Here is a 14,707-nt window from a genome sequence, read left to right on the forward strand (position 1 = left end):
ACAGTTCTTTCTGGCCCTAGGTTACCTCAGTATTTTCTAGATCCATTTCCTTGCAATTTTTTTTTATTTAGATGAATAAAATTCAATTGTGCATTTGTACCATAGTTTCATTATCCATCTATGGATGTGTTCAATGTGAGCAGCAATAAACTGTGGTAGTCTCTGTGCTGGAATACAGTGTCTCCAAGTATATGCCCATGAGGTACATATACACAGCTTACATAGAACTTCTGTCTTTACAGATTCCCACAGTGCCTGTATTAGTTTACTCCCACCAATAGTGAATAAGGGTCACTTCTCCACATGCTCACCAGCAACTTGTTGCAGTTTGTTTTATAATAATTAAACTGTATTTTGCATTTCTCTAATAGCTAACGATGTTTTTTGTTTTTGTTTCCAGTGAGCTCTCAACTTTTATTGGTCCCTCAGTCCCCAGGGGTTCCCTCCTTCTCTGCCTCAGAACCCTGGTGTCATTAGTCTCGGACACCACTCTGTTGTCTTCTGCACAGTTTGCACGGAGTTGCTGGAGTCCAGGGCATCGTTGAGACTGAAATCTTCTCCATCTTCCAGCAAGTGGTGGTGAGTGGCTATCTCCGCCTCAAGCTTCCCCTTGATGTTCAACAGGTCTTCATATTCCTGGGTCTGATGCTGCCCCTCTGCCTGAGTTTGTGCCAGCTCTGACTCCAAATGCAGGACCTTCATCTGTGCTTTGTACCGGGCCTCCACATCCCCAAGGCTGTTCTCCAAGTTGATGTTCTGGTTTTTCATGGTCAAGCTCAAAGGTCTGGAGGGTTCGTCTCAGCTCTGTGACTGTGGTCACAGTATCCCTGATTTCGGCAGACTTGGTGGTGACAACCGTGGTCCTCTCCTCGATCTGCTAAGGCCAACCAGTACTTATCCAGTTCCTCACGGTTCTTCTGAGCCAGTGCTTCATACTGGGCATGGATGTCTGCCATGATCTTGAGGCCCTGAGATTTGGGAGCATCCACTTCCACAGTCAACCCAGAACTGGCAATCTGGGCTTCCAGACCTTGGACTTCATGAATCTTCATGAACAGCAGTTTTTCCTTGAGTGCTTTTCGATTTCTGTCTCTAGCTGCAGCTTTGTGATATTGGTGTCATCCTCCACCTTGCGGAGTCCATGGATGTCACTCCCCACAGACTGGCACATGGCCAGTTCTCGTGTTTGACTCTAAAGTCGGCAAGATGGGCATTGTCTATCTGCAGGACAATGCGGGCATTGTCCACAGAATTCGCAAAGACCTCAGGTCTTCGATGGCCTTTAAGTAGTGGCCTCAGTCTCTGACGCCCTGGGGCCCCTTCTTCTCCAGATGTTCCGGGATTTTGCTCTTCAGTCTCCTGTTCTCAGTCTCCAGGGTCTTCCACCTTGTCTAGGTAGCTGGCCAGGCGGGCGTTCAGGTCTTGTATGGTCTCCTTCTCGGTCTGGATTCCACCCATTCCCGCTAGGCCTGGGGACCCCACAGAGCCATCCCAGCCAGAGCGGGACACAGATAGTTGGGACTCAGAGCCCCCAGCATCTGCATAGTAGGCCGGACCCACTGGCTGGGAGTCCGCACTGAGCCCAGAGACCGGTAGTTGGCAGTGGAGGTGGTAGAGCGGGTGGTGAAGCTCATCTTGTCTAAGGATGTTTTTTAAGGAACTTTGTTAGCACTTCATTCCTTCGACGAGCACCGTCGAACTGTGTTATGTGCACATTCCTTCATCAGCTAGGCGGTTACTTGCATTGCTTCTTGTTAGCTCCTATACTTCTAATATTCTATATGTTTTTGTAGAACGGGTGTTTTCCATTCTCTTGAGAATTCTTAGATTGCATGCTAACTCTGTATTCAATGTATACAGGAAAGACAATCTTTTTCCTGAAGCCAGTGCAACAGTTTGCAATCCACTCACAATATCCAACAGTTCACTTCTCTACAGCCTCAGCAACAAATCAAACCCAGGGTGTCACATGTGCAAAGCAAGGGCTGTCACTGAGTGACAAAACTCAGCTATTGTTCAACTCTGGTAAGAGTGATGGCTGCTAAGAAGTGGCTCCTCTGTGGGCTTATTTACATTACCCTATTGATGTTGAATGGCTTTCCTTATGCTAAGTGGACAGTCAGAAACTAAGAAACTTTACAGAAGTGATTGCTTCATTTATTTGGAAAACTGGGTCTTGGAGTTTCTGGGCCAGTGAGGTGCTCAGTGAGTAAAGGTGACTGCTGTGGAAGCTGGATGACCTGGGCTCAATCTCCAGGACTCATGCGAAGGTTCGAGAAGGAACTCTATAGAGCTGTTCTCTGTCCTCCATGTGCAGACCATGGCATGTGCACCCCCCCCACACACATACATCATGCACACATACAATACTAATTATTTTTCTGAGTCCATTACACTGGCTGTTTCAAGTCTGCTGACCTAACTATACTAGCTTCTCATGTCACATTTCATTGATGTTCAAAGTATGTTCAAGTTAGGATACATATTTTTAAGTATATCAAAATTTCATCATAAATTTTGGAAATTGTATATAAAAAATTAAAGCCATGACAGATATCGCAAATAAATTACAAGGTATAGGTGAAGAGATTTACGAACACACATGTAATGTATGGGTCCTGCATGCATTATACCGCATGCATAAATACTGACTTGAACATAGCTTGCTGGGCGGTGGTGGCACATGTTTTTAATCCCAGCCCTTGGGAGGTAGAGGCAGATGCAGCCAGACCTCTGAGTTAGAGGCCAGCCTGATCAACAGAGTGAGTTCCAGGACAGCCTTCACTGCATAGAAAAACCTTGTCTTGAAAAACAAAACCAACAACAATAACAACAACAACAACACAAAGAATGGGGTTTATATGGCTAGTTACTAACAGTAAGAAACCATGAATAACTAAATGAAAAATAGAATGTTATGATGCTTAAAAACCCTTACAATGAAATAACTACCCATTAAATAATTTGCTTTCTGGAAATTGCTTCTAAACAAATCAAGGTTCCAAACATAGACGGCATACATGTACATTAAGACTGGCCAGGAAACAAGCATGCTTTTGTTTCATGACTTTTCTGAAATTTTCCATTAAAAAGTTTAAAAGCACAACCACAGAAAAGCATAGCAGCTGTAATCTGAAATCCTAGTCTGATTTCCTTGTGATAGTGGGGACCTACCTCAGGACCTCACTCATGCTAGACAAGGGCTGTAAGTTCCGCCCCAGTGCCATGCTGCCCTTTAACCTGCAACCAGGGACCGCTTGAGGCCGAGGTGACCGTGTACAGCTGCACAGGAGCCAAAACAGAATTGATAAGCAAATCTTTGGGAATTTCACCAAAATTTCAAAGTTTCCTCAAAAGTGAAAGATTTAGAAAACATACACAGCACACTTCACGGCATTTCAAGGACCTCACACTGATGGTGTGACTAATGTCATCCATGAGACTTGGCACCCATCAGCACCAACGATCACTCAAGGCGTCTCCAGAACCACTCACTTGCACTGGTTTCAGAAAACTCAACCTTCGTGGAGGAACACAGCCCAGACTGATTTCATTCTTTTTCCCAATTCTAGAGCAATCTCCCAGGTCATCTCAAAGTCCCTCAGTTTGCACATCCTACAGATAAGAGAGCTAACGAGAATGAGCATGCATATGAAGGAAAGACAAGGACCACGATAGCCAGCAACACCTGTGTGGTGGTAGAACATCTCTAAGTGGTACGGCCACAATTCCAAACTTGAAACTGTGAGAGATGAAAATGAATCCACACAAAGACAGACATTCATAGCATCATCATCCTAAACAAACAAACAAGCACCAAGTAGGAACATTAAACGTCTGCTGAAACGAAGATGGAGTCAGGTTTACTCCAGAACGGAAGCACTCAGTAGCCCAAGGAGCTAACCCACATTCTAGGGTTCACCCCAAGGACAGCGTAAGCTTACAAACTGTGAGATTCTTCCTAGAAAGGAAATGAGTGCACACAGATCAGCAGGGGTCCTTGGAGGGACAGGAGCAGCTCAGGGGACATTGCCAGTCAGGTGGTCTTGTTCTAAAACTTGTGAGGATGCAGCTGTTGGATCTGTTGGGTGACTGAACCATGTAGGTGCGGGGATTATCCTTCAAGGGAGCCATGTCTGGTACTGGACCACTGCTACCACTGGCTGTGCCTTCAGCCTCTTGTGATGTTATGAAGAGCAAACAAAACAAACGCTTAGGAGACTGTTAGTGCACTGGATGGCAGGCAGTCCAGAGATTTGATACACATTCTAATGACTTAGGACACAATCTACATTTGCTTGAAAGCATGTTGCCTGTACAGGTCCCACATCAACATACCATTCACAGTTGCTACAGTCTGCTGAGGGACAAAGCAGCCACATAGCCCCTGTTCATAACAGCATATTCCTTTGGCTCTGTTTACAATAGCACAGCCAGCACTTTGGCCATTTTTCACATTTTACTCTAAACTTATCCATCCCCAATCTTGATCTCTATTTTCTTCTGGAAAAAAAAAATTCTTGCTTGATCTCACTCAATTTTTCCATTAGATAAAAAAATTTTCTCTATTTTATAACCTGAAATAAAGTTTTATTTATATTGAATATGCCTTTACATACAAACATACTTTCTAGATGTAAAACAGTTGCACTTTTTCCTCTTCCATGTTTGTTAATTAAGCTGTTCCTTGTACACTTCACACAATTGTTTCAAATCAAACTTTGTTTTCACTATTTTGGTTCAAAACTTTTCCCTTTTCTTTGAACTTGAGTGCTTTCTTCTAGAGAAGGACTTGCTTCTAAGTGGATGCTGGCTTTTCATCTCCATGTCTTTGCATTGGCTGCCAGATTTGCCAACGAGGTAAAGTTACCTTCTCAGACAACCAATAGCACATCTTAGGGACAGGTGTGTAGCTCCGCTAGTCAGTGCTTCCGGAGGCCCTGGGCTCCATCTCCAGGATTGCATAAACCTTGCCTGTGATTCCAGCACTCAGAGGCAGGCAGGTCAGGTGTTCAAGATCACCCTCAGTTACACCATGAGTTCAAGGCCAACCTGGAGGCTGCACGAGACCATCTCAAAAGCAAACATAAAACATTTTAAAACTCAAATATTAAGAGCCAACCTAAGGAACCGGAGGGATGGCTGCTCTTCCCTAGGGCCTGAGTTCCATTCCCAGAAGCCACCTGGTGGCTCACAAGCATCTGACTTCAGTCTCAAGGGATCCAACGTCCTCTTCTGGGCTCCTTGAACATGAAACACAGAAATACATAAAGGCAAAACACCCATACCCATAAAAGGGGGGAAGAAAGGCAACCCAAGCTGCTCACAGTATCACATGTCTCTAATCCTAGCATCTGGGAGGCTAAGAGGCAGAATTACATTCTGCACGGCCCATTTCAAAACCGCAGTATCAAAACAAAGTTAAAAAAGTGGAATCCTAAGAAATCTCCTATGAAACACTTGGAAGAAAGAAAAGTAGGGTGTGGTGGCATGCACCTTTAACCCCAGCCTGCAGGAGGCTGAGGCAGGTGGATCTCTATGAGTTCATGGCCAGTTGTCTTAAAACCCACACTAACAAAATAAGCAAAACCAAACTAACCAAACAAACCCCCAAAACACCACCACCAATCACCCACAAAAAGATGAGAGCGTAAAGCCCTGAAGTAAGCAGGGATGTCTGCATCGGAGGACTCAAACGCCCTGCACCATAGCCTGCAAACCAAAGGACAGCATAACCACAAAAAATTAAACTGAAAGCAACTTCCTTGTGAAGGGAGAAAACCTTTGTATACACGTAAGTACATCTTTAAAATTTCAGTTTAAAAGAGTAGGGGATGTAGCTTAGTAGTTGGCACAGTGATTCTGAGAACAGCCTGAATTCATGAGTTCCCATTTCAAAACAGTAACAACAAAAGCAAAAGCGATTAACTACAAAGTTAATTCTCTTTTAATGGCCGTAGATAAAGCCTGTACCCTTTAGGCTGTGTTGAGTCTGCTCTTTTCACCATGATTTAACTGTTTATGAGAGGTTTTATGCTGGTATTTCTGACAATGTTTGTTTTTCCAATGAACCTGGGTGGAGGGATTACGGGCAGCTTGCTCTGCTCCTCGGCTGCTCTAGGTGGCTCCCAGTGCCTGCATCTCTAGCTGTCAGGGCTCCCAGGTATCCGTTTGGCCTTCATCACCTGTAATCATATGCACACACCACACATACCCCCAGCCACATAATTTAAAATAAAAAAGAATCTTGAAAAACAATCAACCAAAGAGAAGTCAAAGGCTGCATTAGCACCGATTACTGAGCCCATTGGCAAGGTTGTCCAAGAGGTAATCTACAGCAAATGACACTTTCCAAACAGGCAATATAGAAAGAAGCAGCCAAGAGTGCCCTGAGGAGACCACCTGTGACAGTTCCAAGCTTATCTGTTCTGCCTCCAGAGAGTGGCACAAATAAAGCAATTCAGTTAACAAACGGAATCAATGGGAACCAGAAATGACCTTCTCTAGATTCCTATGAAATAAAAGTACTGCTATGATTATAGAAATGGAAGCAATGAAAGGGTTCAGAAATACACTCAAGTTTATAATCAATTAAAGGGTGATCCATAATTTGACCCTATTCATCATCTGTCATATAAAAACCACAGTTCAGTTATTAAGATATATGATAAATAGTTCACATTTTAAAACATTTATCATTACATTCTCAAATTTGGGAAACTCTTATCAAAACATCTTAGCATTCAATATAAACCGTATTATTAAAAGTTTAGGGTAACAACAACAACAAAAAGCCCAGAGATGTCAGGTAAATATTTCCTATTAAAGACACAATTTAACATTCAGAGCCACATAAATTCTCACTAAAAGTTCATTCGTTTTACAAGGGCATACTTTGTAGACAAGTATAACTTTTCCCAACACCATTTTTCATTCCAAAATTATTCTCTTAGGTCAACTTGCTCCTATTTGTATGCCAAAATTACAGGTTTCCAAACAGTCCTTAACAGCAGCACTCCTAAACACATGAGCAGGGTGGGCATGGAATGGCTCAAAACTTATCATCAAAGAAAAAACAAAAAACAAAAAACTCCGCTCTCAGATCCTTGGGGAGCGGGGGGAAGTCTACCTTGTTTAAGAATTATTCAGGAAAGAGATTACATAAATGGCTTCCCATGGTTTCACTGAGTGAATTCACCGACACTAAAATGTTTAAAATGTATGATGAGGGGTACATTCACAGTGCCGCAGTATACAACTAATGCAGTTAAATAAACAACACAGCTGAGCACGGCTGTAAACATTACAGAGCAAACCCGTGGCATAGCTTCTGTTCCCCCAGATGTGCCATCACAGCACTCGGCCATGAATAATTGACTCTTCCTGGAAAAGTCTTCAAGTATAGTCTAGTTTTGTGAAACACTAAAACACTGAAATAATATGGGAGAAGATTTAGTCATGGCAAATTTACTGAAGCTTTTATTGCCTCTGTGGGTAATATGACAGGGATTGGAAAAGACACACTTGAACTTACAGAGATATGCAGATGATAGTCACTGAAGAGAACCTTGACCTCAAGTATTTTTGTATGTGGGTACGTCTCATTTTATACATTTTACTATTTAAAAAGCATTACATTTAAAAATGTGTACCTGTTCTGACATTTGGCAAGAAGTAAACTCTCCCTATGGTTCTGTCTGAAAAGAATCAGCTTGGAGACCCGACCCACACAAAGACTGAACCCCATGAACTGAAGCCAGCAAGCTGGCTGTGTATGTGTGCCCTTCCTCTCGAAGACTGGCCGACGCCCCTCCCCCAACAGGGTAAGCCTCTGTAGTACAGAACATTCCCTATAACCCAGCGTTCACCCTCAGAATAAACACATTAAATCAAGTTTCTCTTGGAGCCCTAGTAATAGTCTTGTTTAATTCTAAGATGCCATCATGGTGAACAACCTTAACTCTTTTTGCTACATAATTAAAAGCTTTATATATTTTTGTTTATAATTACACAGTAATTGTAAATGTTTAGTACCAAACTGATGACAAACACTATCTTGTTAAAAAGTCTTGCATTTAAAAATAAAATCTGTAAAACCCAAAGCATTAGGCCACACACGAATATCAAGATTTTTATGAAAAAAAATTTATGAGGCAGGGAAAGAAGCTAATGGAGTCTCATTTGAAAACAAATCATATCTGAATCAATCAATCTGAAAACAATACCAAAACTCAAAACGTTCCACGTAGGGAATAAACAATATAGGTCTGTAAAACTTTTAAAGATATATATACATATATCTTTAATTTTTTTCAAAATTGAAGTTCTTTATATTTACAAAAATGAAATCAAGAAATACTGAAAACAACAAGATTCTTTTCCTTTTAATAACCAATCCCTGTAATGTGAATAGAAATTTACTCTAAGCTTCTTTTGGTAGAAATGCATTCCAAAATTAAAGTTATGATTGGATTAATGATATATCTGTAAGGTAAGCTTTCTATGCATTTTCCAAATCATGTGACTAAAAAGCAGTTTTAATCATTTCCATATCTGCATAAATTGTTCTGCTATCCTGAAGAACATTCCTTGGTACCCTGCGGAGGACCAGGATACATGAAGCAAAATCTGCTCCTACTGAAGACCAGCCACCCAACACTCAGTGCATCATTTTAACTTCCACATGGAAATATGTATGAATACGCCCCTTTCACATGTCAGTATGTTATCAGAGAAACAAGCATTTTCAGCAGGAGAGCAAGTCATGAGTCCTGTCATGGAAAAACAAAACAAAAAACAAAAAACAAAACCAATCAAGACTGCATTCTGCTGTGGTGTAGAAATAGCAAATGCAAGTGAGACAAAAACAGTCAAAAGTCAAATAATTTATAGAACAGAAGCCATTGGTATCTGCGCCAGTGCTCGCCCGTCTGACAGTCTCTGCTTCTGAAGTAAACTTGGCAGCCACAGTGATTTAGCAGGAAGCCATCCCAGCAGCCAGCAGCCAGCAGCCAGCAGCCAGCACAGCTGGACCACACCTCAAAGAGCAGTGCCATGGGAGAAAGGCTGGACGTCACGGCTCATCACAACCACTTCCAAAAATCTAAATCTTACTATCTTCTTATAAATTAAGTGAATTGCATTGTGTTCCATAGTGCGATGACAAAAAATTAAAAAAACAAAAACAAAAACCTAAAACCCTCATGCCTAAATTTAGATTATTATTGTATAGCAATCAAAAACATTCAAAACAAATGAAATAGTTTAACTTATTCGAAAGGCATAGAAGCATTTCAGAGCATAATGAAATCCGATTATGTGGTGTGTAATGCACATGAGTGTGGAGCTTAACATCCGATCTCATTACAATATTTTTTTAAATAAAAGTTCACTGCAGGACACTGTATAAACATGGGTAAGATAACCACAGACTTGTTTTGTAGAACCTTCATGAGAGTCTGAAACACAAGACATATTTCAGGGAGTCCCCAGATTATCCTTTTTTTTTTTTTTTTCATGTGTTGGTTATTTTGACATTTCTTTTATCAGGTATTCTACTCACACCAACAGTACATGTAGTTTGCCAGGAAAATTAAATTCCCCCAACCAAACATCATTTCAGATGCGGTACACTCAGATAAATCACTCTCATTTGAAGTGCCACCAGCACAGTCTTTGCAACTAGCCCAAAGCATATACTTAAGAAGTTTTTATAAATTGTTGTGGTGTTCATTATTATGTTTAATTCTTATGCCAAACTGTTTTCTGATGAAGACAGCATTGTGCTTTATGCAAGAATGGAAACCTCAAAATAATCACCATCAAGCTTCTATGACTTATGGGAAGACAGACTAAGATGGTCCACAGGTGTAAGATGAAATCCACAATGTTGGAATTATAAATGCTTAGAGTGGCCCAGACTAGAAGACAAGCCCAAACCACCAGTAGAAGAATGGAGTACGATATGGTCCAAGATGTATCCTTAAAAGTTTTGTCTCAACCCTCAGTTTGAACTATGAGGATTGATCTTCAGTTCAGTCCAGCCAGCAGAAATTGACTGTGCATTTTTCCGTTGTATTTATTGTACAGACTATGTACATTCTAGAAGGTTCCTTTAGTGCTACACTGTTGTACTTTTTGTCCCAGCAATTTGAGGGCGTGCAAATTCCACAAAGTCATCAATAAGAACAGGCCATGCTCCTGGTAAGAAAGAAAAAGAAAAAAAATATGGGAAGAAAGGGAACAGAGAAAAGCAGAATCCAAGCTATTATGTTGATAGAATCCTTTATATATATATATATATATAACTTTCTCGTAAGAATTAGAGTATGTTACTCTTATCTACTCCCAGTGATCACTCTTTAAAAATACCATTATTAGCCGGGTGTGGTGGCGCACACCTTTAATCCCAGCACTCGGGAGGCAGAGGCAGGCGGATCTCTGAGTTTGAGGCCAGCCTGGTCTACAAAGTGAGTTCCAGGACAGCCAGGAGTACACAGAGAAACCCTGTCTCAAAAAAAAAAAAAAAAAAAAAAACCATTATTATGTCTTCTATTAATATATTCCTGTCTTTAATATATTTTTCTAAAATGGGGTTATCGCTTAACCACTGAGCAATAAATCAATAATACAGCAGTAGTACAGTTTTCAGAGAGGTTTACTAAAGCCAGGCAGTCCAGTTAGTGACGCTGTGACGAGTTTTCCAGTCCCTCCCTCACGAGCATCTCTCACTGTTTAGTGAAAAGTATAATGACACGGAAATGGAGGGTCAGCCACACAGTCCTGGGATGTTTGTTAGGACTTGAAATATACAGGAGGGTTTTCAAAGAGTGTCCTACACTCAAAAATTTCAAAAAATTATCAGTCAGTTCTAATGAGGAACTAGGCAACTGTGAAGGATTAGCTGATATGCTACTGAGTGCAGCACACTGTGCACACACAGAAATGGTAGAGTTTATGAACAGTGGCTGAATGCAAGAAGGCCAGGCAGCTGAAGTTGTTTCAAATTATACAAATCCAGCACACTCTCTGAGTTTGCAGACAAGACTGACAGGGAAAAAAAACAAAACAAAATAAACAAAAAATAAAAAACCACCTCACTAGATTCAAATGAGAATAAAAAAAAGAAAAAAACATTAAGAGAATGTAACTCAGGCTGGAGAGATGGCTCAGTGGTTAAGAACACTGACTGCTCTTCCAAAGTTCCCGAATTCAAATCCCAGCAACCACATGGTGGCTCACAACCATCTGTAATGGGATCTGATGCCTTCTTTTTGGGTGTCTGAAGACAGCTACAGTGTACTTACATATAATAAATAAAAATTTTTTAAGAGAGAATGTAACTCTTAAAGTCAACTGAGCATGTTGAGATGAGTGAATATTCTTATGCGTTCTAGAGGACAAACCCTGGTAAGATTTTTCCCCTTTAATAGTGTGGTGCTACAGAGTCCAGATAACACAAAGGTTCTGTACCCAAGCTAGGACTTTATCTCACCCTCCTTCTCAGCAGTTGGCCAAGAGGGAAAAAATTCTGAATAGGCACTCAAATGCACTTCTGTATTACAGCCAAGTGCTTAGCAAAGTAAAGTCTAGGATCAATGTCTAGCACGCATGCACGCACACACACACACAGTGGGGTATGTAGCTGTAAAAACTTAGAAAAGGAAGATCACTTCCATGGAAACAGTAGGTGAAAGGTCAGGCAAGGCAAGTAATACTTTTGCTACCTTCTTCATCATAATTGGACATGTCATCTGCAATCATTGAACTGAAGTCTAACAGAAGATTCCACGTGTCTTTTGGTATTGATCGTTTATGATGCTCCTATTAAGATATCAAAAACAAGAAGTCTTTAAACTATGGAAACAGTTGGGAAAAGTTAGTCCAGCAGTTGCAAAATGTAAGAAAATGTAACACTTATAAAATAAAATTCTGGTAATCAAATTTCTCATTTGATGTCTATGACATGCTGAGATTAATGATGCCTTGAAATAAATTAAAATTAGTTTAATCTTCAGAGAAAACAGAAACTGCAGAAAATGTTAACTTACCAACAAAAATTTATTCCATAAGTCTAAGAATTTAAATCTTCCATTAAGCACTAAGTTCCAGTAAGCAATGGCCATTTCTAGATCTGTAATATTAAAAATAAATTATGAACTTTAATACTTTGAGTAAATGTCCCTGCAAAATAATAGTGAAACAAAGAAAGCCATTTGCAGTTTGAGTGTCACAGATAAAACTTTTCTTCAAGATGCAACTTCAAGATGCAAGTCCATACTTGTAACCTGCTTCCATTCCAGTGAGCCTCCAGGCAGGGCCTCTTGGGGAAGACTAGTATGGCTTACCATACAGGGTGTTCTGATGGGGATAAGCAGGAGCAGTCACGCACTTTCCCACTGCCAAGTACTCACATGTGGAGGTCCCCAGGCTCAGCCTGGAATCTTCCAACATTTTGAGGCAAATAACTATTTGCAGTAGTGGCTATGTATACAGCATGGGCCACTTAGGAGTACCCAGACTTTATCATCAAACACCAATATGTCTCTTATATAGCCAAAGGCATTCTAGAGGACAAACTGGCCCCAGTTAAGATGCACACCAATTGGTTAAATTGCAAAGGATCGTTCAATTTCCAATCTTAAACTTCTTACACTTCACAGTTGATGTCTAGCATTTCTAACTACAAAGGGCCATGTGTTTGTTTTGTTGGTTTGTGTAAGTGTGTAAGTCTGTTGTTTAAGTGTGCAAGTCTGCTGCTCTCTTGCCCTAGAACATCATTCTCATAAGATGCATATTCATGACAAGGCTCATTCCCCAGCACCATGGGGAAATTAAGTAATTTAAAAATTCAATACTACTAATAATAACCTAGGTTTTTAAAAAAAATTTCCCATGACAACATAAAAGGCTCTTTAGTTGGACATGAACACAGCAGGCTAACAGAGTAATCCTGCCAACAGCCACTGTGACAAATTCTGACTTGCTCTGCAACAGAAAAGACACGCTGGATCTTTTCAAGGAACTCAAGTAGTTGAAGCTGCCCAGCTTTTAAGAGCGAGACTGGGTGAAGCACACTGCAGGAACCTTACAATCCTTTCAGCTATGATGTCAACACCATGTAACGTACCCTGAAGGAGCCCCCAAACCAGCAAAGACTAAGCTGGGCAATGCTGCTCACACTTTCCTAAATATAAAAGAAACTCAATGCTTATTCACTGACCCAGAAAACCCAGATAATTTCTAGGAAATCACTTGAAAATCACAAATCATAGAAACCTGGAAGGATCTGTGGTGGTCTGAACAAAAATGGCCGCCATGGACTCATATTTGAATGTTTGGTCTGCAGTTGGTGAAAACCTTTGAAAAGGATTAGGAGATGTGGCCTGTTGGAGGAAGTGTGTGTCACTAGGGGTGGGCTCTGGGGTTTCAAATGCTGAAGACAGGCCTAGTATCTCTCTCTCTTCCTGATGCTTGTGGGTCCAGACATAGAACTCTCACCTTCTCCAGTCCCAAGTCTTCCTGTGTGCCCTCATGCTTCCCACAATGCGGATAATCAACTACACCTCTGAAACTGCAAGCAACACCCAATTTAATGCTTTCCTGCATAACAGTGACTATGGTCATGGTGTTTCATCATGGCAATAGAACACTGTCTAGGACAAGATCAACATCCTACTCCAAAGATACTCATTGTTCTGTTCACAACAGTGAAGAAATGGAAACAACCTAAATGTCCTTCACCTGATGAATGGATAACGAAAATGTAGTACATAAACACTATGGAAAAATATAAAAAAAAAAATAAATCATAAAATTTGTAAGTAAATGGATGGAACACACGTGTGTGTGTTGGGGGGTATGTATGTGTAAAATAATCTAGAACCAGAACTAAGTGTCTTAGTTAAGGTTTTACTGCTATGAACAGACACCATGTCCAAGGCAACTCTTACAAGGACAACATTTAATTGGGGCTGGCAGGTTCAGAGGTTCAGTTCATGATCATCAAGGTGGGAACATGGCAGCATCCAGGTGCATCATCATGGTATAGTAGGAGGTGAGAGTTCTACATCTTTAAGATAAAGGCTGCTAGAATACTGACTTCCAGGCAGATTGGGTAAGGGTCTTAAAGTCCATGCCCACAGTGACACACTTACTCCAACAGGGCCACACCTCCTAATAGTGCCACTACCTGGGCCAAGCATATATAAAACATCACCGTAAGCATAATGTAGTCTCTCTCAAATCTACAGTTCATAGCACCAAATCTTCAGATCTAAGTATATAATTTGGAGTAATTGCATAGAGCAGGAAAGAAAAAAGGGATGGTGGGGGTGGAAAGAAGCTTTAGAAAGGGTCATCACAGGACACAGGTTATGTGAAAGAGAAACACGATAAAGGGGGGGCTCTAACTGGAGAGGGAAGAGGGGGGAGAACAGAGAAGGAAGCAGAGGGAGGAGGGACGAATAACTCTAAGATACTTGAAATAGTCATGGGGACTCATACTGTTTTATATTTACTTAAAATCCCACGTTATATATGTCTAAGTGTACACACACAGACACAGTTTAAGTTATGGTACTTGGAGTGATAATGTCTCCTGGCAAGAGCCAAACACTGTCTAACAGAAATCCTAGCAGCAGGCCAGGCATGAGAAACCTTCTTTTGGAACTACTGGTCAGAGGCATCTACGACTCCCAAACAATGT

The 14,707-nt window shown here is 41.0% G+C and overlaps 1 protein-coding gene and 1 pseudogene across 2 annotated transcripts in view; both read right to left on the reverse strand.

Annotated features, from left to right (window-relative positions):
• Positions 1–364: 364 nt before the first annotated feature.
• On the reverse strand, positions 365–2,466 carry LOC110320268 (annotated as a pseudogene).
• Positions 2,467–7,456: 4,990 nt separating this feature from the next.
• Positions 7,457–14,707, reverse strand: part of Dcun1d1 (defective in cullin neddylation 1 domain containing 1) — a 40,893-nt gene continuing 33,642 nt past the window's right edge. The window contains exons 5-7 of one of the 2 annotated variants that reach the window (XM_021196243.1): positions 12,051–12,133; positions 11,727–11,823; positions 7,457–10,200 (exon numbers count right to left, since the gene is read on the reverse strand). In XM_021196243.1, coding sequence (XP_021051902.1) covers positions 10,121–10,200; positions 11,727–11,823; positions 12,051–12,133 — 260 coding nt within the window. In that variant the 3' untranslated portion in view covers positions 7,457–10,120. The remainder of the gene's footprint in view (positions 10,201–11,726; positions 11,824–12,050; positions 12,134–14,707) is intronic. The other variant, XM_021196245.2, reaches the window with a different exon arrangement.

The sequence above is a fragment of the Mus pahari genome, chromosome 4, assembly GCF_900095145.1.
Source record: "Mus pahari chromosome 4, PAHARI_EIJ_v1.1, whole genome shotgun sequence".
Classification (NCBI taxonomy): domain Eukaryota; kingdom Metazoa; phylum Chordata; class Mammalia; order Rodentia; family Muridae; genus Mus; species Mus pahari.